The sequence below is a fragment of the Prunus mume genome, linkage group LG4 (genome assembly GCF_029339155.1).
Source record: "Prunus mume cultivar Tortuosa linkage group LG4, ASM2933915v1, whole genome shotgun sequence".
In the NCBI taxonomy this organism is placed as follows: Eukaryota; Viridiplantae; Streptophyta; class Magnoliopsida; order Rosales; family Rosaceae; genus Prunus; species Prunus mume.
The window spans coordinates 18,834,285-18,860,901 of record NC_142701.1 but is presented as its reverse complement, the minus strand read 5'-3'; the positions used below and the strand labels follow the sequence as shown (position 1 = coordinate 18,860,901).

General features: G+C 37.3%; 7 protein-coding genes, 1 long non-coding RNA gene and 2 pseudogenes across 18 annotated transcripts; 5 read left to right on the top strand and 5 right to left on the bottom strand.

Moving 5' to 3' along the window:
* Nucleotides 1-68: 68 nt before the first annotated feature.
* LOC103329960 (FAD/NAD(P)-binding oxidoreductase family protein) lies at nt 69-4,372 on the bottom strand. Of its 3 annotated transcripts, XM_089050770.1 has the most exons (16): nt 4,082-4,317; nt 3,846-3,971; nt 3,681-3,740; nt 3,480-3,593; nt 3,314-3,401; nt 2,873-3,018; nt 2,693-2,794; nt 2,468-2,539; nt 2,296-2,393; nt 2,110-2,194; nt 1,615-1,692; nt 1,420-1,518; nt 1,271-1,321; nt 1,117-1,173; nt 942-983; nt 69-402 (listed from the first exon to the last, which is right to left on the bottom strand). In XM_089050770.1, the coding sequence occupies exons 1-16, from the start codon at nt 4,226-4,228 to the stop codon at nt 340-342; spliced, it is 1,428 nt and encodes a 475-aa protein (XP_088906896.1). In that variant the 5' UTR covers nt 4,229-4,317; the 3' UTR covers nt 69-339. The 3 variants fall into 3 exon arrangements, 2 of the variants coding, with proteins under 2 accessions (XP_088906896.1, XP_088906897.1); XM_089050771.1 differs by lacking the exon at nt 1,117-1,173 and having other exon boundaries at nt 4,082-4,372; XR_016126217.1 differs by lacking the exons at nt 69-402; nt 942-983; nt 1,117-1,173; nt 1,271-1,321 and having other exon boundaries at nt 1,455-1,518; nt 1,836-2,194; nt 4,082-4,372.
* A 54-nt stretch (nt 4,373-4,426) lies between these two features.
* LOC103329959 (Tetratricopeptide repeat (TPR)-like superfamily protein) lies at nt 4,427-8,278 on the top strand. 7 transcript variants are annotated; one of them, XM_089050766.1, is made up of 3 exons: nt 4,427-6,301; nt 6,793-6,887; nt 7,079-8,278. In XM_089050766.1, the coding sequence occupies exon 1, from the start codon at nt 4,427-4,429 to the stop codon at nt 5,960-5,962; it is 1,536 nt and encodes a 511-aa protein (XP_088906892.1). In that variant the 3' UTR covers nt 5,963-6,301; nt 6,793-6,887; nt 7,079-8,278. The 7 variants fall into 7 exon arrangements, with proteins under 7 accessions (XP_088906892.1, XP_016648854.2, XP_088906895.1 ...); XM_016793368.2 differs by having other exon boundaries at nt 4,427-6,309; XM_089050769.1 differs by lacking the exon at nt 7,079-8,278 and having other exon boundaries at nt 4,427-6,109; nt 6,240-6,301; nt 6,793-7,008.
* Nucleotides 6,471-8,644, bottom strand: LOC103330209 (actin cross-linking protein, putative (DUF569)). Its single transcript, XM_089050772.1, is given in 5 exon segments — nt 6,471-6,829; nt 7,131-7,422; nt 7,528-7,685; nt 7,688-8,153; nt 8,301-8,644. Coding segments are annotated over 4 exon segments (927 nt in total). The 5' UTR covers nt 8,148-8,153; nt 8,301-8,644; the 3' UTR covers nt 6,471-6,812.
* A 123-nt stretch (nt 8,645-8,767) lies between these two features.
* LOC107880953 (uncharacterized) lies at nt 8,768-10,264 on the bottom strand. Its single transcript, XM_016793636.2, has 2 exons — nt 9,930-10,264; nt 8,768-9,778 (listed from the first exon to the last, which is right to left on the bottom strand). The coding sequence occupies exon 2, from the start codon at nt 9,757-9,759 to the stop codon at nt 9,106-9,108; it is 654 nt and encodes a 217-aa protein (XP_016649122.2). The 5' UTR covers nt 9,760-9,778; nt 9,930-10,264; the 3' UTR covers nt 8,768-9,105.
* Nucleotides 10,265-11,269: 1,005 nt separating this feature from the next.
* Nucleotides 11,270-13,582, top strand: LOC103330208 (LOB domain-containing protein 27-like). Its single transcript, XM_008232753.3, has 3 exons — nt 11,270-12,242; nt 12,425-12,548; nt 13,375-13,582. Exons 1-2 carry the CDS (start codon nt 11,419-11,421, stop codon nt 12,525-12,527), a joined length of 927 nt encoding a protein of 308 aa, XP_008230975.2. The 5' UTR covers nt 11,270-11,418; the 3' UTR covers nt 12,528-12,548; nt 13,375-13,582.
* Nucleotides 13,583-14,154: 572 nt separating this feature from the next.
* Nucleotides 14,155-16,819, top strand: LOC148918074 (pleiotropic drug resistance protein 3-like). The gene is made up of 6 exons (XM_089050487.1): nt 14,155-14,483; nt 15,877-15,961; nt 16,163-16,322; nt 16,419-16,495; nt 16,581-16,634; nt 16,712-16,819. The coding sequence occupies exons 1-6, from the start codon at nt 14,155-14,157 to the stop codon at nt 16,817-16,819; spliced, it is 813 nt and encodes a 270-aa protein (XP_088906613.1).
* Nucleotides 16,820-17,029: 210 nt separating this feature from the next.
* LOC148918073 (ABC transporter G family member 33-like) lies at nt 17,030-18,177 on the top strand (annotated as a pseudogene).
* Nucleotides 18,178-18,748: 571 nt separating this feature from the next.
* On the bottom strand, nt 18,749-22,554 carry LOC148918072 (uncharacterized). 2 transcript variants are annotated; one of them, XR_016126343.1, is made up of 3 exons: nt 22,425-22,554; nt 19,894-20,031; nt 18,749-19,440 (listed from the first exon to the last, which is right to left on the bottom strand). It is a non-coding gene; the product is annotated as an uncharacterized LOC148918072 (long non-coding RNA). The 2 variants fall into 2 exon arrangements; XR_016126342.1 differs by having other exon boundaries at nt 18,749-20,031.
* On the top strand, nt 19,110-22,011 carry LOC103330207 (pleiotropic drug resistance protein 3-like). Its single transcript, XM_016793580.2, has 8 exons — nt 19,110-19,442; nt 19,827-20,117; nt 20,193-20,276; nt 20,354-20,487; nt 20,702-20,929; nt 21,096-21,267; nt 21,374-21,628; nt 21,745-22,011. The coding sequence occupies exons 1-8, from the start codon at nt 19,113-19,115 to the stop codon at nt 22,009-22,011; spliced, it is 1,761 nt and encodes a 586-aa protein (XP_016649066.2). The 5' UTR covers nt 19,110-19,112.
* A 1,765-nt stretch (nt 22,555-24,319) lies between the features above and the next one.
* Nucleotides 24,320-26,349, bottom strand: LOC103330205 (diacylglycerol kinase 1 pseudogene; annotated as a pseudogene). The gene is made up of 2 exons (XR_016126202.1): nt 26,211-26,349; nt 24,320-25,824 (listed from the first exon to the last, which is right to left on the bottom strand). The product of XR_016126202.1 is annotated as a diacylglycerol kinase 1 pseudogene (transcript).
* Between the last annotated feature and the right edge of the window lie 268 nt (nt 26,350-26,617).

The window sequence follows — 26,617 nt, the reverse complement described above, 5'->3', positions numbered from 1 at the left end:
CATTTATCGCCCCGAACTCCACATTCAGCCTAGTGCACCTTTCAGAAACATGAAATCACATCCAGATAAGAAGATCAAATAAAAAACTCTTGTGATTCTGTGAATGCATGCCGCACTCACAAAAATAGTTTTTAAGACGACGCAGATGTATTTGTTCGTTTCTTGAAAGCAAACGTATTTGGTCGTGACTCAGACTGACAAACAAAACTGTTTAGGTAAAGAAAACAAGGGGGTTTTCACGTTTAGTACTGTACTGTCGGTCTTTCATAGCCATCAGCGGCAGCCTCTTCATCTGGACCATAGCAAGTTTGTTCAACAAACGTCCCTCGCATAGATAACTTAAGCACCAACCGCTTGTTTGCCAATACTAGTTCCTGCAATGTATCCGCCAGACCAAGCGTTCTGCAGCAAAAACAGCCCAAGGAGAACAGAGTGATGATTTTGAACTAACATATGATTATAAATGGCATGGTAGAACATTTTCAAAATCTAACATGAGATGGGGAGCTAGACCATTAATCATGAATTTTATCCCTTTGACTATTACATTATGCCAGTTGCAATTTCGATTTTAGAATGAAGAAAAAAATTGCATTGGCCATCCTTTGATTTGGGCAGAACAAAATAATGCTTAAACCTGTCAAGATTATCAAGGACAAGGTCAAAGTCCACTTTGATGATGGACGACAAGATATTAGATGGGAAAATCTCCACCAATGGTTCTTAGGAGTTGAATGTTTGACCATGAAAACCCAAATCTTGAGCAAGGCAATATTTTCAACACCAACAATTTATTTCTTACTGCCAGACTTTGCATGCAGTGACTTTACAAGAAGCCCTCTGAAAATTTAAGTTAATATTCAAACATACTACAGTTATAGTATTAACAACCTGTTAAATGGTTATAATTTGTCATTTCTTTTACATGAGAGGTCTTTTACCTGAAAATTGAAACCACCAGTTATCCCATCAACGTTCAGTACCTGAAAACAGATATTTACTTTTCAGCACCATAAGTAGGACACCATGTGCCTGTATGCGCATGCACGGGTGCAAGTATGGACTGTTTTTTATTTTTTTCCAATGAACAACACAAGTATTTCCCATGCACACTACCTCTCCAGCAAAGAATAGATGTGACTGGATTTTGCTTTCCATTGTATTCATCGATATCTTCACAAAAGCAAGAAACACAATTACACTTCTAATGAATGTGTGTGTGTGTGTGTGTGTGAGAGAGAGAGAGAGAGAGAGAGAGAGAGAGAGAGACCTCAGAGAGTGGAACACCACCAGCAGTGACAAATTCATCCTTATATTGACTCTTCACCATGAAAAGAAGCACAAATTTCAATAAGGTGCAAAAGATTTGTCTTAAAAGAAAAAACTCGGGGGGTGCAGAGCAGGTTTACCAAAACCAACCTTTCCTGTAACATAAAAGTTACAATGCTTTAACATATGTGCAAGAGAAATTAATGAGTTCTTTGAAATGGAAGCCCACAAGGTATCACCAAGTAAACCCTACACATGAATATTGAAAGAAAAAAAATATATATGAGGCTAATTTCTCTTTAAGAGTGCAACATATCATGTTTAAGCTTGGAACAAAAATCAAACCTGGCGACCCAATATATATATCCAAAATCTCTTCACAAGGCCAAATTCTGAAGGATATGAATTGGACAGTTTTTGCTTCTGCAGGGGTATAGGCAAAAGCAAGAGAATTGTCAATTCAAGCACAACAAATTGCAAGAGTATAATGTAAGTGGGATTCAGAATAAAATTAAGTGTATTGTGTCACAGTCCTAACATAAGTGAATATATAAAAATGGGCATACGTCTTCAGTTGATAAGATTGTTTCCAAATTTCGGAAGTTCGGTCTCAAGGCATTATGTCATTACTGGTTCACACCAACTTCTTCCGAACCAAGTATTTGTAAGTCCACCTTCTTATTCAAAACCCAGATACAGAGTTGGGTGTGCTCAATTATAAACCAACCTAGCCCCATCGTTACTCATAAAGAAACTAGTTTCACTTTGACCATGACATTTGATTAAATAGAAATCTACAAGTTCACCAAGGAAGCAACAAGAGTTAAGACCAAGGACTACCGCAAACCGATTTTTGTGTTGGGTGAGGATTGACTTCAGATCTTCTATATGCACATCAGGTGTGAAGTCTACAATAAGAGTCCCTGCATCCAGATGCTACCAAGTTGAGAAAAAAACAATATTTCGAAGGTAATGAAAAGATGTGGCCGGAAAAATAAAATAACAAAAGAAGAAATCTCCTTTCCTTTGTATCCTGAACTGGATAAAACACAGGCACCCCAAGCAGATAACCGAAGAATTGCAGGCCCACTGAATCCCCAGTGCGTGACCAACACAGGTCCAACCTACAGTTCCAAATATTTTCAATATGGCACATGAATTATTGAAAATCTAAATGATGGCAACAAATAAAACATGCCTGCGTAAGCTGTGGTATATTCCTTCGGGAATTCTCTATTTTCAGTGTTGCCTTAACTTTAGGGAATGTAATCTGAACGTGATACATAAATAAAAAGGGTTAAGAACCATACACAAGCTTGTTTCTCTCAAGTACACATGTTTCATAAGCAAATATAAGACAATGATGGTTAATAATTTGATACGCAGTAAGCAAAGGATTTTGATCATTATGAAAGAAAATTACCCCTGACAAATCTGCCAGCCGTGGATCCTCAATCTTGAAAGTAAATAAGCTTGGTACTGGATCTACAATTGAATGACCAAGCTGAGATGCAAGACTGTAACCCTGTCACAAGAACAAAGACATTTCAACAAACTCAATCCATCAACATGACAACGCAAAGGAATAAGGATCTATCACAACCTGCTTGCTATTACCGCTGGCAATCAAAAGATAATCAGCTTCAACATATTCAGGGGAACTGAAGGTACGCTTTTCAATCCCTAGAAGAAATTTCCCTCCAGCAGTAGGAGATGCAGTTATCACAGCTTTTCCAGTCTGCAGAGAAACTGGTTGAGGAACAAATTTCAGCACAAACAACTTGCAAGTCATAATGTTAGAACTCTGCCACTCAAGCATCCTGATTTGGATGTTAAATAAATATTATAAGACCGAGAAAGGAGTAGAGAGGACTAGTTGTCTATGAAATGACAACATACTTGGTGATTACTGAAAATAACTTCTTGCCAAATAAAAGCCATCTTAGATGTAGCTCTTCAACAAGAGCCCTATAAGGGTTAATACACAAAGGAACAGACTTAAGTGATCAAATAGCAGCATCATTCCATCAGTGGACAAACATACCTCCCAGTCGTGTCGATTCAGACATGAGACAATCAATTATTGTAGACGAACTGTTGCTGACAGGAAATACCCTTCCATCGTCCTCAATCTACGGTCAGCAGAGAACAAATTAAACATGCACAATAAACACATTTTCAAAGAAACTGACATGTATCTTGGTACCAACCTTCAGCCTAACCCCATGTTCAGAAAACCAGGACATGGTATCAACTGGCCCATGCACATTGAAGAATGATCCTCTCAATTCTTTATGACCCCTAGGGTAATTTTCTGCCAACATCTACGACCAAAATCATCATTCTGAACAAAACCAAAATGTATGCATGCAAGATGTTCTAATTTCAATTTAACCCCATGTATTTACTACCTTATTATCAACACAATGCCCATTTGTCACATTGCATCGGCCTCCTCCAGAAATTTTTACCTGCCAATAACAAATGGATAATAAACCAACTTGGCTTAATAATCTCTGATTTTTGCAGTGAAAAAAATAATAATAAAAATTAAAAACTTGTGAAAAGAGACTTACCTTGGATAGAGGCTTTCCTTTCTCAATGACCACTACATTGAGATTAGGAGCCAGAGTTTTAGCTCTAATTGCTCCATAAACCCCAGCTGCTCCGCCCCCAACTACCACCAGTAGCTCTTCAGTTGTCTACCCATCAAACAACTCAAACAAATAAGTTCAAAATCTTCTAAAGAACATGAAGATAAAAAATTGCGTCTTAGAAACAAAGATAGATGAAAAAATTATTATCATGCTACCTTATTTTGAGCTCTGGGGATCGCAGTCGAAGTAAATTTTCTTTTATTCAGGGTTGAAATAAGACCGCCATTGTTTTTGGTGGTAGTTGCAGCTTCTGAGCAGACCCTGGAGTGAAGGAGGACGAAGCGCGCCAAGGTGAAGCTCATAGGCGCTCCTTCCTGTCTGTTCGATTTACGATGCCATTTGCTTGCACCGTCGCTGCGGATAAAGCAAAAACGGTAAGGTGTGTGATTATGACGTGGCAGGAGTCTTATAGAACGACGTGTCGTTGCTATCCCTCTCTTTTTTGGTCGAACTCCTATCCCTCTCTTGGTTTTCAATTCTTCCCCCAACGGCTTCAATACATGCACACAGACGTATATACGTATATGAGCCGGTTCCTCTGCAACAGTAGCATACAAGCATGGAAGCGATGCATGTCTTTAGCACAAGGCTGCAGCAACATGCGCAAACTCAAAGCCACCCACGCCATCTTCATCACCTATGGCCTCCACCTCAACAACTACGCCATCAGCAAGCTCATCGCCTTCTGCGCGCTATCGAACTCTGGTGACCTCGCTTATGCGTCTCTTCTGTTCAACCAAATCCAGACCCCAAATTCTTACATGTACAATACCCTCATCAGAGCCTACTCTCGCAGTTCTCAGCCTCATTTGGCTGTGCATTATTTCCTTCTCATGTTGAAACAGAGCAGCTTGGGACCCGATAATTATACTTTCAACTTTGTCATCTTGGCTTGCGCAAATTGCTCTTGGCTAGTTTCGGGCAGGCAAATTCACAATTGGGTTGTTAAAAATGGGTTGTTTTTAGTGGATGCTCATGTTCAGACAGCCCTTGTTAGACTTTATGCCGAGTGCAAGGTTTTGGATGATTCCAAGAAGGTGTTTGATGAAATTCCTGAGAGAGATGTTATACAGTGGAATGTTCTTATGAATGGGTATGTTAGGTGTGGTTTGGCTTCTGAGGCTTTGAAGGTTTTCCGGGATATGTTGGTAACTGGGTTTGAGCCTGATAACTTCTGTGTAGCTACTGGGCTCACGGCTTGTGCTCATTTGGGGGCTCTTCGGCAGGGGAAGTGGATTCATGAGTATGTTAAAAAGAGGACAGGGTTGAAGTCAGATGTGTTTATCGGGACTGCGCTTGTTGATATGTATGCCAAGTGTGGTTGTATAGATTTGGCTGTGGAAGCCTTTGAGGGAATGCCAAAAAGGAATGTGGTCTCATGGGCAGCTATGATTGGGGGGTTTGCAGCACATGGATATGCAACTAATGCAATTCATAGCTTGGAGAGAATGCAAATGGATGATGGTCTAAGGCCTGATGGGGTCGTCCTTCTTGCAGTGCTAATGGCTTGTACTCATGCAGGTCTCCTGGAGAAAGGTAAGCTTCTATTAGACAACATGAAAACTCAATACGAGATTGTGCCCAAACATGAGCATTATAGCTGTGTTATAGACTTGCTCTGTAAGGCAGGTCAGTTAAATGAAGCACTTAAGCTTATCAGAAGAATGCCCATGAAGCCACTTGCTTCTGTCTGGGGTGCTTTACTGAGTGGGTGCCGAATCCATAATAATGTGGATCTTGCAGAGCTTGCTGTTAAAGAACTTCTACAGCTAGAAAATGATGTCAGGGGAGAGGAAGTCGGTGCTTATGTTCAGTTATCAAACATTTATTTGGGTGCACGGAGAAGTGAAGATGCAATCAGGATACGGAAGATGATCAGTGAAAGTGGAATCAAGAAGACACCAGGATGCAGTATGATAGAGGTGGATGGGAAGGTTAATGAGTTTGTCTCAGGAGACGTATCACATTCACATCAAGCATGGATATGCGCAATGCTGGACCTAATATGTGCTGACTCAATTCAGGACCCTTTCTAGATTATGTTGAATGGTTTGCATACTTAACAGTTCTGGATCCTCAAGGGTTATGACTTCTCATTGCCCATGGCTGCTCAAATGTTCTTATCAAGCTGGTTTTGCATAGACTTCACCTGCTACTGGGCAATGTCTGAAGGAAGATGCATGGTTAACGTAGAATTCTTTCCTATAACCGATCCTATATACCTTATTTCATATTATTAACCCTTTAATCACAAGCATTGAGATGACAAGTATTCCCGGAAGATAATTATAATTTAAAGATTTATCTTTGCAGGATGATGGACTCTCAGTCTTCGATCACTAAGTGCTTTTGGTCACCACCTGCAAAAGAGACTGGTGCGATGGTAAATCTGCTTAAATTTCTTCATCTGATCATGGAAACACTACTGGATTTAATAGCACCGTCCCGATTTCCTAATGTAAATCAACTCCATGAATTATATGTTATAGTTTTAATGAGATTATAGATGGATTGGTTTCACATAGTTCTACTTACTGATCTCAATTATAAACTTCAACCTCGCATTAGTAACCATACAATTGTGCTAAATGAGACTTGTCTTATTTGTTTCACATCAAGAATATCAAAAAATGAACAAAGTAATTGGGTCTAGCCCTGAAAATTTTCACGAACCAATTTACTGAATTATCATCTGGAAAAGACATTTCCTTTGCTTTTGTGCATGATTTGCTAATTGCCCTCTGTAGCGATGTGAATGATGAGTTATGGTTATTCCACTATGCTTCCTATCTGTGTTTGCAAATTTAAGCAGATTCGGAACTGAATGTATAGAATAAGTGGGCATCTGATGTTCGCAGAATCGCAGGTTTTGCAAATTCAGTCCAGTCACAAGTCACTTCCTGCTGGTGAAGGACACAAGGCAACCATTGTTAAATCAGCATGGATATACAAATAAACAAGGTATATGTTTTATTACATTCAGACATGAAAACGTTTTCAAAAACGTTTTTGGATTTGTATATGTGGGTCTATTGATGACTTAAATATGTTGAGAAATAATATGCATCACATTATCAGTAAATATGGTACAAAATAGTTTCATTACAATTCAAAAAGCTTAGTAGAATCACCGATATATCTAGCATGTTTAGGACCATCAAGATGAAGACATGAAAACCTGTTAAGACCTTGAGAACTACGAACCTTCAGATGAAGAGGGAACCACAACAACATGCATATCATGGTTGTTTGGAGGAAGATGTAAACGAATGGGATACAGTTTCCCATTCAGTGGATTACGAGAACACACAACAATTTCCTCTAGCCCAGTCTCTTCCTTCAACTTTTTCTTCAAACCCTCTACCTCGCTACCCTTGAAGGAGATGGAAAACTCTTCAGCTGAATCCTCGACATCTCCTTTATCATCAGCCACATGATAGTGGATCATTCTCCCTACATCTTTCATCGGAGAACCATGATTGAATGACTCACTTGACTGCATTCAAGAACAAACAACAAAATCATCCAACTTATCACAAAAAATACAATCAAATTTGATAGCCACGGAAAAATTAGAGTCGTCTTGTCTATCAAAACAAACCTCTTCTTTGGAAGTTCGCGGCGACCTAAGCTCAATCTTGGATGGAGATGTTGGTTCTGTAGGTTCTGCAAGCAGTTCAGGTGGTGGAGGGGGCGGGGGTAGAGCCACTGATCTATGTTCTGGAGATTCAGGCTGACGTTCTGGAGATTCAGGCCGACGTTTGGAGATTCAGGCCGAAACTCTATAACATCTATATCCCACAGAACCCAGTCCTGGCTTGCAGTTCTATGAGGGACATCATGGGTGATAGAGTTTCTCCAAGGCGGCACACCCCCATTTGCCCGCAAGAATTGGCCGTAGGGCGTCTTGAGCCTGACCTGACATCCCTCTCTTATAGGCTCCCATTCCAGAGAAGAATCCAATCTCTTTGGCAGGGTTTGTAGGACTTTCTTGCCTCTCAATCCTAGCCTGAATGGCATGTTGGCGGCTGTCAAATACTTGTCATAACAGCTTTTGAAACGTAAAGTGTTTGAATTTTTGACAAACTCCACGGTCCATCTCGCATTCCTCACCGTTCCATCCCGATCTTGGCATACCGACTCATGATCGTCGTCTGCTAATAGATATTTGTCGTGGTGGCTTCGTAAGCGTACCACTCTGGCTGTTTTGAACAACTCCATGTTTGTCTGAAAACAATAAGATTGATCAAGTACTATGATTAAGCACAGAACACAGAGAACCGATGGATTGAACAAAATGTATAACGTTAATTGTGAAGAGTTAAGAATGGTGATTAGTTTTTTGTCTGAAATTTTGAAATGTAATTTGTATACCTTGAACTAAAACGGCAAATGATATGAAGCAAATTGGCGTCTTGCGTGATTTGTTTGTTAATGGCAAGGAATTAGAGGCAAAGGTTGACAAAGGTTGAGGAAATTAAGGAAACTATATAAATGAGAGGAAGATATATTAAGCCTCAGGGATGGTCTTATCTTATGGTTGAAAACTCCAAATCAAAAAAGGTCGTTCAGAAAACAAACGCAAATACTGGATTTGGAGAAGCGGTGGTTGGGCATCTATTAGGCGAAGTGATCCAAGTTCAAATTCCAAATTTATATTTTCTGTTTTTTATTTTTTATTTTGTGTGTCTCTCTAAATAACACCATCACACGACTAAGTTGACCCAACAATTATTTTACACGTGCTTTAATACTTGGAGAAATCTTTGTATGTTTCGAATACACCAACCAGTACATTTAGAAACATTCTATACTTTTAGCACTTGACCTAAAAACCCATAAACCATAACATGCATTGCTTTGTTGGGTGATGTGCATTTTTTTAAAAGACTTGCAATATATCTCTTCACCGTATCAATTACATCTTATCTAATTTCATGGTACTATTTATTCATTTGTTCAAACGATGGGCGCTTGTTAATTTATTTGTCATTACAAATGCAAAAAGCCAACAAATTGCTAAATAGAATAAGAAATTGAGTCAGTTGTATAGAAAAATATGGTCTGACCAAAATACAGGTTACCAAGTTACACAAAGATCTTTTCTTTTTCTTTTTTCGATTACGAGTTACATTAAGATCTCGAGATCATAAGGTGGCAAATTCCAACATCAAGCATGCTAATTTTTTTTCTTAGATGAAGTTGAATTCTGTTTGGGCAATGTAAGATCAATCTCCAGTGGAGATCCGGGCTCTGTTTGATCATGATCATCATCACCACCAGTACTCCTAGCGTTATGGTCACTATTAATATTTGTTTGTTCTCGTTGTCGTTGTCGTTCTTGTTGTTCTTCTTGTTGTTGATCATCCAGACGAATCTCCACAACATCCACATTCCACAAAATCCAATCTTTCGTTGTACTTCTCCAGTTAGGATTGTCGTGCGAGATGGAGTCTTTCCACGGCGGTAAGCTACAGCCATTTGCACGCAAGTATTGCCCGTTGGCTGTCTTCAGCTTCACCTTGTATCCTTCTGCCACGCTCACAGGCTCCCATTCCACTATTGAATCCAATGTCCTCGGTAGGGTTTGCAATACCTTCTTGCTTTTGATTCCCAGAAGGTATGGCGTGCTTAAGGCTGTTAAGTATTTCCCAAAACAGCTCTTCAATCGTAATGTGTTCGAATTTTGGCTGATCAACTCCACCGTCCACCTTGCGTTCTTCACCGTGCCGTCGCGGTTCTGCCAAACGGAGACTTCATCGTCAGCGGCCAAGAGGTATTTGTTATGGTGGCTTCGGAAGCGTACCACCTTGGCTTGCTTCAGAAACTCCATAACATATGCATGCACTGATCTGAACACAACAAGAATTAATTTTACGTCCATCGATATTATTACATGTGATATTAACATGCATGCATGCATGATTGAACAAAAAAAGGTGTAACATCAATATTTTCTAATATATCTGTGCTAGCTTGAAATTAAATGCAATTAATTTGTACCTTGAATCAATATGCCTAGTCTTTTGGTGGCGGTCGCGACTGCGACGGGAGCTTATGGAAGAACTAGAAATTAAGGTGGATTGATGTGTTTATTAATGGCAAGGGAATGGAGATTAAAGACGCAGAGGCGGCCTGAAGTTGAGGAAAGTGCTTGAGGAAACTATGAGGGAGAGGTATATAATTGAATTTAAAGGGATGGTTATGATTTTATTTACCAAAAGAAAAAAATGAAATGAAAATTTTAAGAATTTTAAATGAAGCTTACGCGTGAAAGTAAAGAATTTTAAGAATTTTGCACATGTCCCTCACTCATGGATGTCGGCTAATTGGGTAAGAACTAATTAAAGACCATATAAATGTGTGGTTCTTAATTCGTAGGGAACTAGTTAAGATTTTTAATTCGTACGGGACTAGCATAAGTTAAATGTGGGGTTTATCCTCTTCGAGTTTGATTACAAGGTCCACTTCCCAAACAATACTAATACGTTCTCAAAATCAGGATGGTAGTTGATTCAATTTCAATTCTTTGCTTCTCCAAGTAAATTTTATCAGTTAATTTAATGTTAGATTGCTCTGTTATTGTAATAACCCTTTATAACTAGTGACTTTTTTTAGCTGAATTATGAATGCAATCTCATAATCTCTCAATAACAAAAAATCATCAATTTCACTAACACATAAGAAATTAAAAAAAATATGTGAATTTGATTCGCTCAAAACCAAGCGGAGAGGGTAGTTGATTCAATTCCAATCCCTTACTTCCCATTCCAAGTAAACATGCCATAATATTGAAGCTATTCTTGATGTGAGTTATGTTGTCACATTAAAAATTAAACATAAATGCATGACCATTTTAATCTTCAATTTATAATTATCATGATCATAAAATTTGATTTTCAATTATAATTCCAATATTTATCTCACTTATTTTTGTTCAAATTGAATACAAAAACAGAAAACTAGATCTTCAGACTTCTAATTGTTGTGGAACTTATACAGTCTACTTTCTTTGTCATTCTTTTGGCACAAACAAGATATTAAAAAAGAGTTATTTACACTAATATACATCATATATTATAACAATTTCTCTGCCATGGGAAGGGCAATTTAAAAGATGGGTGATGATTTCTGTCCACAAAACACACTTCATCTAATTCCAATGTTACATCTAATTAGTTGATTTTGGCACATCATTAGGCCCAAGCCAATTAGCTTAATTAGTAATTAGCTTTTTTAATTGATTGAGGGGTATACAAGTGATTTTCAGCTAACCGTGCAACTGTGTATAAATATATGACTCCGAGATACTCAAAAATCAGTTCAACAAGATCTACATTTGGAGAGAGAAACATTCAAATTTTACTTGGTCTTCTAATCCCAACTCAGTCTTATCAATCGCAAATCAAACCTGCTTTTTGATGATCAAACCAAACCAATATCTTATATTCATTATTTTCAACAAAACAAACACTTGAATCAATCTGGATTGATGATCATCAAAACCATCGATGAATGTACATTCTACCCTACAATGACGATCAAGGGAGGCACAAGCCAAGCCTGTGCTGCGTGCAAATACCAAAGACGACGGTGCGCTAAGGATTGCCCTCTCTCTCCCCACTTCCCGGCCGATCAGCCCAAGATGTTCCAAAACGCACACCGTTTGTACGGCGTCTCCAACATAATGAAGATCCGAAAGCAAGTTCATCCCGAGCAACAAAACGAGGCGATGAGATCAATCATATACGAATCCAACATGCGTGCCAAATTTCCAGTCACTGGCTGCATGGGCATCATAAACCAATTGAACTTCCAATTACAACAAGCCATCGAGGAGCTTCGTTACGTCAGAACACATCTCGCAATTTGCAGGGACCAATGCCAATATCGAATCCCTCCCTCTCCCCCACATTACTCATCATGTCCTTCCTCGCAATTGCAACTAGGAATGCCTTCCAACAACGACGCCTCCGCCGCTCTGACAATTTATCAGCAGCACCAATATCAGTATGCTTCTGCTGGTGGCGGTGCCGCAGGGATGTCCTTTTTGGCTAATGAGTATCTTGCAAATGGACTTAGTGCGGTTTATATTGACGACAATGATGTGGTAAAACCTCTTAGGGTTCAACATCCTTATTATAGCGATAACAATGTTGATCAACTTATGGCTGTTCAGTCTAATTTGGTTTCCTCACAAGCCTTTCCTATCCACCAAGAAATGGATGTTCCTCACGATTACGATGACATTCCATTTGATACAATTGCTGATGATCGACAATCGTATATCGAATCCAAAGAAGCCTGTGAGTCAAGGTAATTTGTGCTAGCTCCACACATTTAATTAATACTAATTAATTAGATATGTATATACAAATTTATCTTATATATATTAACTAGTGTAGTAGTTCAGAATAATTGCTCCCCTAAGAAAGGTCATCGGTTCCAGTCCTAGCAACCGTGTAGTGATTAACAAACTTAATTAAATTTATTTGCAGTGCTGAATCATCGTTCAGAGGTACCACTCAATCTATTGAGCATGTGTCACAGAATGATCTCAAGAGTGCGGCAGCATGCTTCAGCCTAACAAGTGTGAAATAGCTAGCTACGGGAACAAGTGAAGTTAATTTCAACACGAGCTCTCCTTAGTTTTCCATTATTTTTTAGTATACTTTATTTGTTTTCACATTCTAGTGTTAAAAACCTCATAGATTTGACATATTTGTTTGCACGATTCATTGAATAAGAGAGATTTTTTCATGGCCTGAATTTGATCTGATGTTTTGGATTTGAAAAAAAAATTATAGGAATGCCTTAGCATTGCTTATAGGGTTGCCAGTGCCACACTCCTCCCAAGATCGCATGTCTACCCAACTACATTCCAAATAGAAACTACCAGGGTTCTATATGGTTTGTTAGTTTATGTATAAAATTTAGTTTAATATCCATTCTAATTAGATTAGGCACCCAATATGGATTTAGCCAAGGGCAAAACTACATATAGGCTGTAGCTCTCGGTGCGACTTTTGTCCCAAATAGTTTTGACAACACATAATTTTAAGATTTCGACATTTTAGCCATCCCCGCCAGCTCCCATGTGTGCAAGTTCTTCAATTTTTTGGCTGGCTAGTTAAGAAAAGTCATAGTTTTCTAGTTTAGATCATGTTTGCATCACTCAATTAAGTTCTTTTTTTGAAAAAATTTAGTCGTTCTTGGCTTGATTTAATTTCGTTTTTTCGGTTAACAAAATATTAGCCCACCCCTTTGATTTATACTTCCCCCTTGGAGTTAGCTACTTCATATTTGATGCATGCCTCATATCTCACAGGTGAAGCATGATTTCATAAATGAAGAATAGACAAAAGTTGTATTTTGTCTTATATTATGTTAATATTCAGAAACAACCCTGCCGAATATCCTCATCAACTTGGATATAACCATCGTGCAGAATTTGCTCCAGGTGAAATGGTCAAGCATGAAGATAAATCGAACCCTGCACTGAACGAGTAGGATTTACGCACCGCCAACTTGAAACTTGGGCCAAATCAAACATGTTGGCGATAGATTGATATGAAGTACACATACAAGATTCCCCTTGTCATTGCCAAATGGTGTTTCTGAATTTGTACTTAATAAAGAAAACAGATGTTTACATATATTAATCTAACAGATTTGCACACATACATCTAATTTAATCGAGGGGACGTCATAGGTTATAACTGAGGAAACTAGTTGTTAAAACAAGGCAGCTAACAAGGTCTAGCCTAATGAAAAAGAGTTGATTTTCAGACCAGAGATTTTAGATTCGAATCCCCACGATATCATAATTGTGTGTGTATGAGAAATCTCAATTCTATAGTTTAGACTATCGTTTTGCTTGTCCTCGAAAAAAAAAGTCAAAAAAAGCCAAGAACCGTCTTTCCATTTCATGTAGTCTTTTAACACCGTTGCAGGCCTTTGGTCTCTCATGGATTACTCTATTTGAAAATTTTGAAAGCTCACATCTCAAACCAAAGCCAGATAAATAAATAAATAGAACATTTATATTAATTAGAAATGCATAAGACACACAAACGTCTGTCATACTACTAAAGTCAATGCACATTATATATTACTTAACAAGTTAACATCATCAACCTTGTGCGTACTTAATTACTCTAGGAATAACATTAGAGGCCGAGAGGTGAAGGAAGAAGCTGTGTACTTGTAATCTTTTGCATTTGAAATCATGGATTTGGCAGCAGAGATAGGAAGAAGCGTGAGGACCTCTTTTCATCAACATGCATCGAGTTTCAGGAGAACTTCAGACGTCAGATCCATCAACGACAACAACGACGACGAAACTGAGTTGCAGTGGGCTGCAATCCAACGGTTGCCCGCATTTGAACGACTTACTGATGAGCAAGATAACAATGGAGGAGGTACTATTACTAAGAGGGTGGTTGATGTTACAAAGCTAGGAGCCCTCGAACGCCACGTCTTCATGGAGAAACTTGTCAAGGATATTGAGGGAGATAACCACCGTCTGTTGCAGAAACTCAAACAAAGAATAGACAGGTAATTGCACTTGCTCAGTGATATGAATATCTATGAGAAAATTTTCTTTTATGAAATTATGAAATAGGATTACTTCTCGACTCATCGTTATTATACCAACTAGTTATTAGTTTAGAAGTGTTCTATGCTCTCTCTTTTTTCTTGAAAAATATTACAAGTTCGAATATCGTATTTTCATATAATAAAAATAAATAAATAAATAACATCACCACCATCACCATCACCATAATCATTGCATTTAAAAATCCTTTTTCAAATATCCGACTAACCTTCGCATTTTATTTTTAGGGTGGGATTGCAATTACCGACCGTGGAAGTTGGATACCAAAATTTGGTTGTAGAGGCAGAATGCGAAGTGGTTCAAGGAAAACCCCTCCCAACGCTATGGACCGCCCTCAAAAGCATACTCTGTGTAAGTCTTTTCTTATTTTATTATTATTATATAAAATATATATGTTCATGTACATATTGCTAAGCTAACCTGGCAATTGGCAATGCTTAACATGTGGATGAATCTTGTTTTATATTAGGAGCAAACAAATACATAAGATCGCTAAATTAAGGAATAAAAAATCGCACAATTAAGGAAGAATGATTTTTCTTGGAATTAACTTCTTTTATATGAGTAATGCTACACTTACCACATTATTATCCCACATTTCTATACCATATAATGTGGTATGTCCATATCATATGACATATCAATTAAATGAATGAAGTGTATTTTAATAAATAAAATTAGAAAAACAGAAACTAGTATTTTACATGATGTGGTATGTACACATCAACGGCCACATCATGTGGTATAAAATTGTGGTATAAAAAATGTGGTAAGACTAGTATTATTCATTTTATATTATCATGATGTGCATGACTAGAAGTTGCGAAAAAAGACTTTGCCATGGACCGTGGTTTTAGGATTTATTTTAAATCTTTTCAATAATCAGCCCCATCTCTTAAGTAAGGGTTAAGTGAAGTTAATCTTCATCCACAGTCCAAATAAACTTTGGGTTTTGCTAATTTTAATAGTAAGTAACATGGTTACTGAGTCTGTCCCATGTAAACAAATAATCATAATTGCAATGTGTGAACGTGTGTAAATAAATCATATTTTAAGAGGTAAGAGGTCTCAAGTTCGAATCTAACTTAGGACGAGTCATGGTTCTACTTTTTCTTTCTAAGTATTTAAAAATTCCAATCCCAAAGAGAACTGAAGGTGATGCCAATTGTTACACAGATAATTGGTTGCAAGCCTCAAGCATACAAATTAGAGATTCTCAAAGGCGTCAGTGGCATCATCAAGCCATCAAGGTTAATAATAATATAAATCCTTTTTCTTCTATTTTTCTTGACAAGAAGAAGTAAGAGATTTATGGAGTGGTATTTCATGCAGGATGACTCTATTGCTTGGCCCTCCAGGCTGTGGGAAAACCACTTTCTTACAGGCACTTGCTGGGAAACTTAACCACTCTCTCAAGGTTCTCTAATCATTTACTAAACCTATACAAAAGAAAACATGAACATATTATGCATAAGCTAGCTTAACTTACATACGGGGAAATTTAGCAACAGCAAAAAAAAAAAAAAAACAATCAATCAGATGTACATTTCTGACTTAGAAACAGAACAATGAGCTGACTAGCTCTAAAGGTCTGATAAATGTATCCATAAATTTCTAGGTCCGAGGAGAAATTACCTACAATGGTTACAAGTTCAATGAGTTTGTTCCTCAGAAGACATCAGCTTATATAAGTCAATATGACTTGCACATTTCTGAGCTGACTGTGAGGGAAGCACTCGACTTCTCAGCACGTTGCCAGGGTATTGGAAACAGAGCAGGTAGGCCAGTTTGTGCATTTTATTATGGCCAAAAATCATAATCTTTAAAACTAGTTTCAATTCATCTTATATAGAAGCTTTTTTTCTCCATTGAAGATATAATGAAAGAAGTCAGCAGAAGGGAGAAGCAATCAGGAATTGTCCCAGAACCAGACATTGACACTTATATGAAGGTATGAATTTTTCAGAATAGAAGTTTCCAAAGTAGCTGTTTGTCCATTTCTTGTTGGCAATCACTGATGACAACTTCACTAACAGGCCATTTCAATTGAAGGGTTGAAAAACTCTCTCCAGACTGACTATATAATGAAGGTAATTCTCATAGGACCAAGTCCTACCCCTTCTCTAATTAACAGGAAGTTTGATACAATTTGTTTTTCTTTTGTTAGATTCTTGGGCTAGACATTTGTGCTGATACAATCGTAGGCGACGCAATGCAAAGGGGAATTTCGGGTGGTCAGAAGAAAAGACTGACAACAGGTTTTGCAAATTACTGATAAATTCTGTTTATATAACATAGTTACATTTAAAGTTTATTCTCTCATCATATACTAGAGTTTCTTGATCTTTTCCTCCCTTAGGGGAAATGATGATTGGTCCAGCAAGAGCTTTCTTCATGGATGAGATATCAACAGGCTTAGATAGTTCCACTACCTTTCAGATTGTTACTTGTTTGCAGCAACTGACACACGTAACAGACTCCACCATTTTGGTATCACTTCTTCAGCCAACGCCGGAGACCTTCGATCTCTTTGATGACATTATCTTGATGGCAGAAGGAAAAGTTGTATATCATGGGCCTTGCAATAATGCTGCAGAGTTCTTTGAGCAGTGTGGTTTTCGCAGCCCACCGAGAAAAGGCATTTCTGACTTCCTGCAAGAGGTGGTTTCTCGAAAGGATCAGGCAAAGTACTGGTACCATGAAGACCAACCCTACAGTTATGTTACAGTTGACAAGTTTGTAAATATGTTCAAGGATTTTCATGTCGGAAAGAAGCTAGATGAGGAACTTCGCAAGCCTTTCGACAAATCTGAGTGCCACAAAGATGCTTTATCATTCAACATCTACTCATTAAGAAAATGGGAACTATTAAAAGCATGCACTGCTAGAGAATGGCTTCTTATGAAGCGCAACTCGTTTGTTCATGTGTTCAAGTCAGCACAGGTAACGGATAGTTGTGACAATAGGTTAATTACCAAACAACTACTTAAATAATCAAACATTTAAACACTTGGATTATTTCATTTTGCAGCTTGTCGTCGTTGCGCTAGTAACAATGACGGTTTTTTCACGTACATGGATGAATATTGACGATGTCCATGCAAAGTGCTACATGGCTTCTTTGTTCTACGCTCTCATTAGACTGATGAGCAATGGGATTGCAGAGTTATCAATGACTGTTTCCAGACTAGCAGTCTTCTACAAGCAAAGAGATTTCTACTTTTATCCTGCATGGGCTTATTCCATTCCAGCTGCCCTTCTAAAGATTCCATTTTCTTTGCTAGATGCTTTTCTTTGGACATCTCTTACTTATTATGTCATTGGTTACAGTCCTGAGCCTGAAAGGTACATCAATTCTTTGAGGCTAAATTGCTCACTCTTTTTTTTTTTTTTTTTCAAACATAATTAAGTTTGTGGCTTTCTAAATTCATTTGTTTTCATCGAATGTCAGGTTCTTCAAGCAAATAATTATTCTATTCCTTGTGCATCAAGTATCAATATCATTGTTTCGTCTGATCGCATCCTTGGTTCGAACTCCCTCTGTAGCAGCAACCATTGGTCTTTTCTCCTTAGTAGTAATGTTTCTATTTGGTGGCTTCGTAATTCCAAAATGTAAGGAATGTCACTGGTGAATTCAGTAGAAATTTGAAAGTTACTCAATCTAATAAGCATTTCCCAAATGCAGCTTCCTTGCCAGCTTGGTTGGAGTGGGGCTTTTGGCTTTCTCCACTAACATATGGAGAAATAAGTGCTTCAGTAAATGAATTTCATGCTCCAAGGTGGCAAAAGGTAAAGGAGGAAATCATATCAAGGTAGCTTAATTTGTGTTGAGAGTTAATATTCACTGGTTGTTGTTCCTTGCAGGTTTTATCTTCAAATGTCACTATAGGCCTGCAAGTTCTGGAAAACCGTGGTCTCAATTTCAGAGACAGCTTTTATTGGATATCAATAGGAGCTTTACTTGGATTTTGGATGGTTTTCAACATTGGGTTCACCTGTGCACTCAGTTATTTAAAATGTATTTCTCTCTACCAAAGAAACTGTTAGGAAACGTATGAGATATTTAATTATGTATACAAATTTAATTCTCACCTTTGAAGATTTTACTGAAATTTGACATTTCGCAGCTCCTGGAAGTTCTCGAACTATCATTTCTCATGAAAAGTTCTCTCATCTTAAGGAAAAAGAAAATTTAGATAATTCCTGCCAAGAAAAAGAATTAACTTGTGTAGATACTCGCATAACTGCTGCAGAAGCTACAAGTATAGGTGAGATGCTTCTTACTATCCTTTTGTACTTGACATCATTAAAAAATAAATTTGCTAAATTACAAATAATGTTTGTGCATCAGAAAGCAAGCTATATATCACAAATTTTACACAGTGGTTTCTTACCTCTGCAGGCATGGTCTTACCCTTTGAGCCCATAAGTATATCATTTCAGAATGTGCAATACTTTGTTGATGCACCCAAGGTGAGTACATTATTTATAAGTTCCTGATTCTACAAGAGAGTTGTATTTGAATCAAACTGATCAGATTCAGATTTCACCCTTATATCCCCCAGAAAATGAGAGAGCAAGGTTTTCCTCCACAACGACTACAGCTTCTTCAAGACATAACTGGTGCATTTAGACCTGGAATTCTTACAGCTTTGATGGGAGTTAGTGGAGCTGGAAAAACAACACTGATGGATGTCCTTTCTGGAAGAAAAACGGGTGGAAGTGTTGAAGGAGACATTAGAATTGGAGGGTACCCAAAAGTACAAGAAACATATGCCAGAATATCTGGGTATTGTGAACAAAGTGACATACATTCTCCACAGATTACAGTAGGAGAATCTGTAGCATACTCGGCTTGGTTACGCTTGCCAGCGCAGATTGATAGGCATACAAGATCTGTAAGATTCCCTTTAAACTTACAAGGCATGTAGTATGTCAAACATAATGCTTCAAATCTAAGAATTGGACCTGCAGCTAGTTTTCTTAGACATAAAGATACTTTGAGTTTGTCTATTTGTAACTTAGAACCAAGAAGTTAGCATGGAGTAACAACATAGCTTCCATAAACTGAACATATTTTCATAAATTTATCTCTATACATCTCTCAGAAAAAATATACATACATACATATACACATGTCTGTATATTGTTTGTAGCGAGAACATATAGGGGAAACAACAATAAAACTTTCAAGGAATGCCTTGAAGACTTTTATAAAGATAAAAAATTATTCTACTTATAAAGATTTCCTGATGTTTTGAATTGTTCTATCTATTTATCAGCAATTTGTGAAAGAAGTTCTTCAAATGATAGAGCTTGATGAAATCAAAGACGAATTAGTTGGCATACCTGGTGATAGTGGTATATCTGCAGAGCAACGCAAAAGGCTGACAATAGCAGTAGAGCTTGTTTCAAATCCATCCATAATATTCATGGACGAACCGACCTCCGGTTTAGATGCCAGAGCAGCTGCTATAGTAATGAGAGCTGTGAAAAATATTGTCAGTACAAGGAGGACTGTCGTATGCACAATTCACCAGCCAAGTATTGACATATTTGAAGCATTCGATGAGGTAATTGACTAATGTAATTCTAATGAATTTTTTGCTAAACAGGGCAAATAATATATCAGCTGACACTTTGTACAGCTTATTTTGATGAAAAGAGGAGGACAAATAATATACTACGGAGAGCTAGGCCAAAATTCAAGTAAGCTTATTGAATACTTTGAGGTAAGTTACTTAATAACTCTTAACACTCTTTTCCTTTATTTTCATAATCTAGTTCCACAGGTCAATTCTGTCAACAGGGTATTCCCGGGGTTCTGAAAATTAAAGAGAATTACAACCCAGCAACATGGATGTTAGAGGTCACCGGTCTTTCTGCAGAAGCTCAACTTGCCATAGATTTTGCTAATATCTATAGAGCATCACATCTATGCCAGTGAGTTTACTGCATTAGCATATGCAACATATGAGCTTTTAGGCATTGTTAACATGCTAAAATTTGCATTAATAGATTTCCAAGACTCCAAATTAAGCACAATGGTTGTTTGGCAGTCCAGCGGCTTAAACATCAATGCTCACTTTTAGCACACTTCTTGCTCATGTCTCTGGATTAACTAATGCTCAAACCCAATGTTTCTTGTTCTATTCAGGAAGAACAACGAACTAGTTAGAGAACTCAGCTTTCCAGAACAAGGCTCAAAGGAATTACATTTTTCTACTCGCTTTCCACAAAATGGATGGGAGCAATTCAAAGCATGCCTATGGAAGCGGCATCTCTCCTACTGGAGAAGTCCGAGATATAACCTGGGGAGATTGATATTTACTGCTGCATGTTCTTTGTTATTTGGAGCACTTCTTTGGCAGAAAGGACAGAAAATGTAAGTCCATTTAACAGAGATAATATCATTTAATTTCTTACATCAATGAATGACTAGAAGACCATCAACGAAACTAGCAGTAATGAAAAAAAATGTTGTTGTCACATTGTAAAATAGAGGTTAATATATCTGCCATCTAAAACACAGTTTTTCCTTTGTTCTGAAGAGATGGCGAACAGGAATTTTTCAACATTCTAGGATCAATGTTTGTTTTACTTCAATGCATGGGAATTGGCAACTGTTCCTCTGTTTTACCATTCATAGCTACTGAGCGCAATGTTGTATACCGAGAAAGATTTGCTGGAATGTACTCGTCGTGGTCATATTCGTTTTCACAGGTACATTCCAAATTCATTCCTAGAGCATAATATTTTAGCAACTCCAAAGTTTGATATGAGATTCAAAACTATAAAGGGTTTAACAAAACTCTTCCATATGTTGCAGGTGATCATAGAAATTCCATATATATTGATACAAGCAGCTTTGTTTTCGACAATTACGTATCCAGCCATAGATTTCCAATGGTCACTCTACAAAGTATTTTGGTATTTCTATGCTACGTTTTCTACATTGCTCTACTTCAATTACTTCGGTATGTTGCTTGTTTCTCTGACCCCAACTTACCAAGTGGCTTCAGTATTGGCAAGTTTCTGCTACACTATGTTCAATTTGTTCTCGGGTTTCCTCATACCTGGACCAGTAAGCTAACTCTCTCTTTACTTGTTCAACATGAAAGGAGTTTGCATATACTAGTATATGGAAACCCTGAGAAAGTTTCCATGCAATTCATTTTGAAACTTTCCTCCCTATTGCAGAAAATTCCTGTATGGTGGGTTTGGGGCTACTGGATTTGCCCTCTTGCCTGGTCCTTAAAAGGTGCTCTCACTTCACAGTATGGAGATGTAGAGAAGGAAATAGTAGTGCATGGAGAGAAAAGGACAATCAGTGCCTTCTTGGGAAGTATTTATGGGTACAACTATGATGATCTAGGAGTTGTAGCAATTGTTCTTCTTGCATATCCACTAGTTTTTGCACTTGTTTTTGCATGTGCTACAGAAAAAATAAACTTTCAGAGGAGGTAATTAGCCTTCCACCTGCTGAAGCTCTGTAATGCATATATGTAGTATCCAATTCAATAACTTCAGTGTTGAGGACACGATTGCCTCACAATGGCCATTTCAAAGTTTATCCTAGTAAATTTGAGGTTCCAGTAAGGTTTTTTTCTTTACTTTTGGTCCTATGTAGTTTCTTCCTTCCCACTAAAAATCGGGCACATATTATTCAACTGTATCAAGCCATCAGCAGTGTTCGAAAAATCGGCCTAGGCGGGCTCCTAGGCACTAGGCGGGGGCCTGGACGCTAGGCAGGAGAACACCGCCACTATATCACCCTAATCTATGAGTGTGTCTGGATTTTGAAATAATAATCAATAAATACATTGAACCATGAAGATTTCAGAAAATGAAAAGTTAAAAAAAAAAACAAGGGAACTTACAGTGAAGTTCCGTGGAGATGGATCGCGCCGATCAGAGAAAACCCTAGCCTTAGCTTGATCCATGCAGAGAAGGAAAGTTCAGAGTGTAGGAACCGAAGCGAAACCCAAATCCAGGAAAGCACGGCTAATTTGTAGTCAATATAATTAAAGCGTAGCCGTGAGGCTATACTCTGTAAATATTTAAAGATATAGCCGGACGGCTATATTCTTGAAATATTAAAATACATTTAAAACGTATAGCCGCACGGCTATACTATTTAAATGTTAAAATATATTTAAACCGATAGTATAGCCGCGAGGCTATACTAATTTAAATATTAAAATATATTCAAAAAGTATAGCCGGCCGGCGATAATTTTTAAATATTCTAATGTAATTTAAAAGTATAGCCGTTCGGCTATACTATTTGAAAATTAGAATATTTTTAGGATATATATATATATATATATTTCCTTCTATGGAGGTTGAGCCCAGGCAGGCACAACAGTAGCGCCTTATGTGACTCGTATGAGCTCCGAGCTGTGACTCACTAACTTAACGAAGCCATTGATGTTGAACAAGGTTCATTTACAAGTTACAACCATGCTTCAACTCGAAGCATCCTATTAAAACCACAAAAAAGAAAGATTCATGTGGTGATATATATGGTGGTATACAATATTTCTGAAAGAAAGAAAAGGAAGATACAATCAATACTTTGATTCCTAATCTAAGCAGCAAGTGGAAACTTCTAAGTCAGCCTCAGAGCCATTTCTTGAAGAAGAGCTCGCTTCTGCACATCACTTATTACATGGTTGGTCTCGGCATTCTCAAGAACATGCAAAACACTGTGATAATGGCAGCTGCATGACCAAGTGGCTCCACAGCCCATCTTTCAACATGAAGGCCTGCACACCACAACCACATGAGACAATATGACAAAGTAGAGAAAGGTTTATCTATAAACTGATTGTCATTGGAAGAGAGAGAGAGAGAGAGAGACCTGGCCATGATGGGATATAGCCAATGTACAAGGCTCCCCATCAACCCGAACAGGGAATGCAGCAAAGAGCTGTATCTTAATTGACTGCCCTTGTGCCAGCCTTCGAGTCCAGACAAATTTTTTGTTGTCGCCGTTTTTTCCTACAGAAGAAATCCAATTAACATTAACAGTATGTTATTCATAGAGACTGAAATTAATTAAAATATTTCAATACTAATTACTGACTAAAGAAATAATACCTTAAAACTAATTACTAATCAAAGTAATTATATAAGGATAATATATTACTTAATTATAAATATTAAACTAAACAAACTAATTTGAAAGAATTTTTTTATAAAAAAAATCATCATAATAATTTAATATAATTCATTACTATATACTGAGTAATTTGTGAAATTAATTAAAAAAATTAAATACTAATTATTCACTAAATAAATAATAATTGAAATATAATTAGTAATTAAATAAGGATGAGATATTTCTTAATTACAAATATTAAACTAAAAAGACTAATTTTGTTTTTAACAAATAAAAATAAAATAGGTATATTCGAATAAAAATAGAATAAAAAATAAAAAAATAAATGTTCAAATACATTTAAAACGCATAGCCGGGCGGCTATACTCTTGAAATATTAAAATATAATTAAAGTGTACAGCCGCTCGGCTATATTCCTTAAATATTAAAATATAATTAAATGGTATAGCCGTTCGGTTATACTCTTTGAATAAAATAAAATTAAAGCGTATAGCCGGCCGGCTATACTCGTTTATAATAAAATAGTACCGCCGTGCGGCTATACACGTTAAATATTAAAATATAATCCGAGTATATAGCCGCGCGGCTATACAATATAATTCAAGAGTACAGCCGGCCGTCCATACTCGTTTATATTAAAATAGTACCGCCGTCCGGCTATACGCGTTAAATATTAAAATATAATCCAAGAGTATAGCCGCGCGGCTATACGCTTTTACTATTAAAATATGGTTCAAGAGTACAGCCGCCCGGCTATACGCTTTATTTATACTTCTATGCCACATAAATTTAAACCTTAAACCTTACTAAAAGATCTCACTTGGCTAAACAAATGAAGGCAAATATATTTTTCCAACTGATCAAAATGGTAGAGAAATCAAACCTGAACAGGATTGAGAAGAATATTCAATCGTTGCCCCAGTGAATGCACACGCTAAGCCCCACTCTTCTTGTTGATAAAAAGTAAAAACTAACAAGGGCCTTGCATCTGGTGACAAATCAATAGGATTTTTGTTTCATCATTCTTATTTCTTGACGAGCTCCTTTTGAAACTAGGCTTAGAATCCAATTTCCTATCTACATCACCATCTTGGTGCTGCAAATCCACCACATTTACAGTACCATTACGGTTTTCCTCAATTTCAAGAGAACCATTAACAGCTTGATGAGTATCAGCTGCGCTTTCTGTGGACATTACTACCACTATTTCCCTTGTCAACAGAGGTTTCATTTCCATGCTTGGACTTGTTGCTCTGACTCCTAATAGTTGCACGTACTGAAGATGCTATTCATTGGGCCCCTGAGTAATGGAGCTCAAAAATCCACCAGCGGAAGTCTGGCTCAATTCCTTTACATGAAGAGGGTTCTGAATGAACCTAAATCACAAATATGACATGTTTCATTGGACATGCTACTGTGGCAATCCACATGTACCAGTCTTTGACACCACAAGCAGCACCATATTGGGGATTCCACCAAGAAAAGACCCATGTAATAGCTGCAGACAGAAGTTTCATCAGGTTGATATGTTATCTCATTCCAACAGACAGCCCATTGGTGCATCACATGCTTGGATACACACTTGCAATCCTTGTGCGCACTAGAAGAGCAGCTTAGGTGAGTTGCTGCATCGGTGACTAAAACTGTCTGAAGCTGTCATAAGCCCAAGAATTTGAGAAGGGCTCATGGACTTTAAGCATACACAGCAATTCAAGTTCTCTCCACGAGATACCGATTCTAAAACCTGAGTATAAGGAGCTATAGGAACTTTGTGACATGCCTTTGGATTTTTCTTTGACCTGGCTATTGCTTTCATCCAACTTAGATTGATATTTCTCCTCCATTGGCTATAGTCAAAATTCCAACTGGAGCAGCAATAAAGCAGTTGGATTCTTGTTGTTCCAATTGGAGAAAAAAAAATATCAATGTCACCATCATGATCCATCCTCCATGATTACTTGTTTGATCTACATTCACATAAGCATCAAACTGCCCAATCCCAGTTTAATTAGGCTCAAAAACATTATCAAAAGCCTTAAACTCATTTGACAACCCAACTCATCATCCTACTCAATTCATCATGTGCAAGTGCAACAGAGAGTCGAACAATGCTTTTGATAGGTGCTACTTACTGTAATCGCTTCAACCTATAAAAAGCTGAAAACGTTTCACAAGTAAAACAAATATTATTCCAAATACAAAGCACTTGCTACCATGATTAGTTTCACATCAAAATTCAGAGAGATACAAAATACATGTAAACAGGAAGGAAATACAAAGTCCACCACAGTTGCATCTTAATTTACTGATATTTTAATTTAAATGACAAAACACCTCCATCTTTAGAGACCAAAGCAACACACAAAACCCGCTTCATACTTCACTTTCTATTCCAATTTCTCGGAAACCAAACGGAATAGTCTAAAAGCAAAGCATATCTATGAGTGTGTCTTGATTTTGAAATAATAATCAATAAATACATTGAACTGTGAAGATTTCAGAAAATGAAAAGTCAAAAGTTTTTGAAAAAACAAGGAACTTACAGTGACGTTCCGTGGATGGCGTCGCTGATCAGATAAAACTCTAGCTTTAGCTTGATCCACGCAGAGAGGGAAAGTCAGTCTGTAGGAATCGAAGCAAAACCTAAATCCAGGGAAAGCATGGGTTTTCCACTTCTTATTTAATTTTCAATTTTTGATTGATTTTTGGGTTTCTTGGAAGCTAATTTGTATTTGAATATATTTAATGTTTATAGCCGCGGCTATACTATTTAAAACTTATATACGGTATAGGCCGGACGGCTATACCATTTAAATATTATTCGAATATATGCAGTGGTACAGTACTATTATACATTTAAACCGTATAGCCGCTCGGATACTATTTAAATATTAAAATATATCTAAACAGTATAGCCGAACGGCTATACAATTTAAATATTAAAAAGAAG

What these genes read in the sequence shown, in the direction of transcription:
- LOC148918074 (XM_089050487.1), top strand. Translation starts at nt 14,155, where the DNA reads ATGGATTTGGCAGCAGAGATAGGAAGAAGCGTGAGGACCTCTTTTCAT. An exon ending in GGGTATTGGAAACAGAGCAG is followed by an intron (nt 16,323 to 16,418) that starts GTAGGCCAGTTT and finishes TCTCCATTGAAG; the next exon opens with ATATAATGAAAGAAGTCAGC. An exon ending in AGACTGACTATATAATGAAG is followed by an intron (nt 16,635 to 16,711) that starts GTAATTCTCATA and finishes TTCTTTTGTTAG; the next exon opens with ATTCTTGGGCTAGACATTTG.
- LOC103329960 (XM_089050770.1), bottom strand. Translation starts at nt 4,228, where the DNA reads ATGAGCTTCACCTTGGCGCGCTTCGTCCTCCTTCACTCCAGGGTCTGC. An exon ending in GGCTGGCAGATTTGTCAGGG is followed by an intron (nt 2,540 to 2,692) that starts GTAATTTTCTTT and finishes TATCACGTTCAG; the next exon opens with ATTACATTCCCTAAAGTTAA. An exon ending in TATATATATTGGGTCGCCAG is followed by an intron (nt 1,519 to 1,614) that starts GTTTGATTTTTG and finishes ATTCATGTGTAG; the next exon opens with GGTTTACTTGGTGATACCTT.
- LOC107880953 (XM_016793636.2), bottom strand. Translation starts at nt 9,759, where the DNA reads ATGGAGTTTCTGAAGCAAGCCAAGGTGGTACGCTTCCGAAGCCACCAT.
- LOC103330208 (XM_008232753.3), top strand. Translation starts at nt 11,419, where the DNA reads ATGATCATCAAAACCATCGATGAATGTACATTCTACCCTACAATGACG. An exon ending in AAAGAAGCCTGTGAGTCAAG is followed by an intron (nt 12,243 to 12,424) that starts GTAATTTGTGCT and finishes ATTTATTTGCAG; the next exon opens with TGCTGAATCATCGTTCAGAG.
- LOC103329959 (XM_089050766.1), top strand. Translation starts at nt 4,427, where the DNA reads ATGCACACAGACGTATATACGTATATGAGCCGGTTCCTCTGCAACAGT.
- LOC103330207 (XM_016793580.2), top strand. Translation starts at nt 19,113, where the DNA reads ATGAGAGAGCAAGGTTTTCCTCCACAACGACTACAGCTTCTTCAAGAC. An exon ending in AGAGCATCACATCTATGCCA is followed by an intron (nt 20,488 to 20,701) that starts GTGAGTTTACTG and finishes TGTTCTATTCAG; the next exon opens with GAAGAACAACGAACTAGTTA. An exon ending in TGGCAGAAAGGACAGAAAAT is followed by an intron (nt 20,930 to 21,095) that starts GTAAGTCCATTT and finishes TTTGTTCTGAAG; the next exon opens with AGATGGCGAACAGGAATTTT.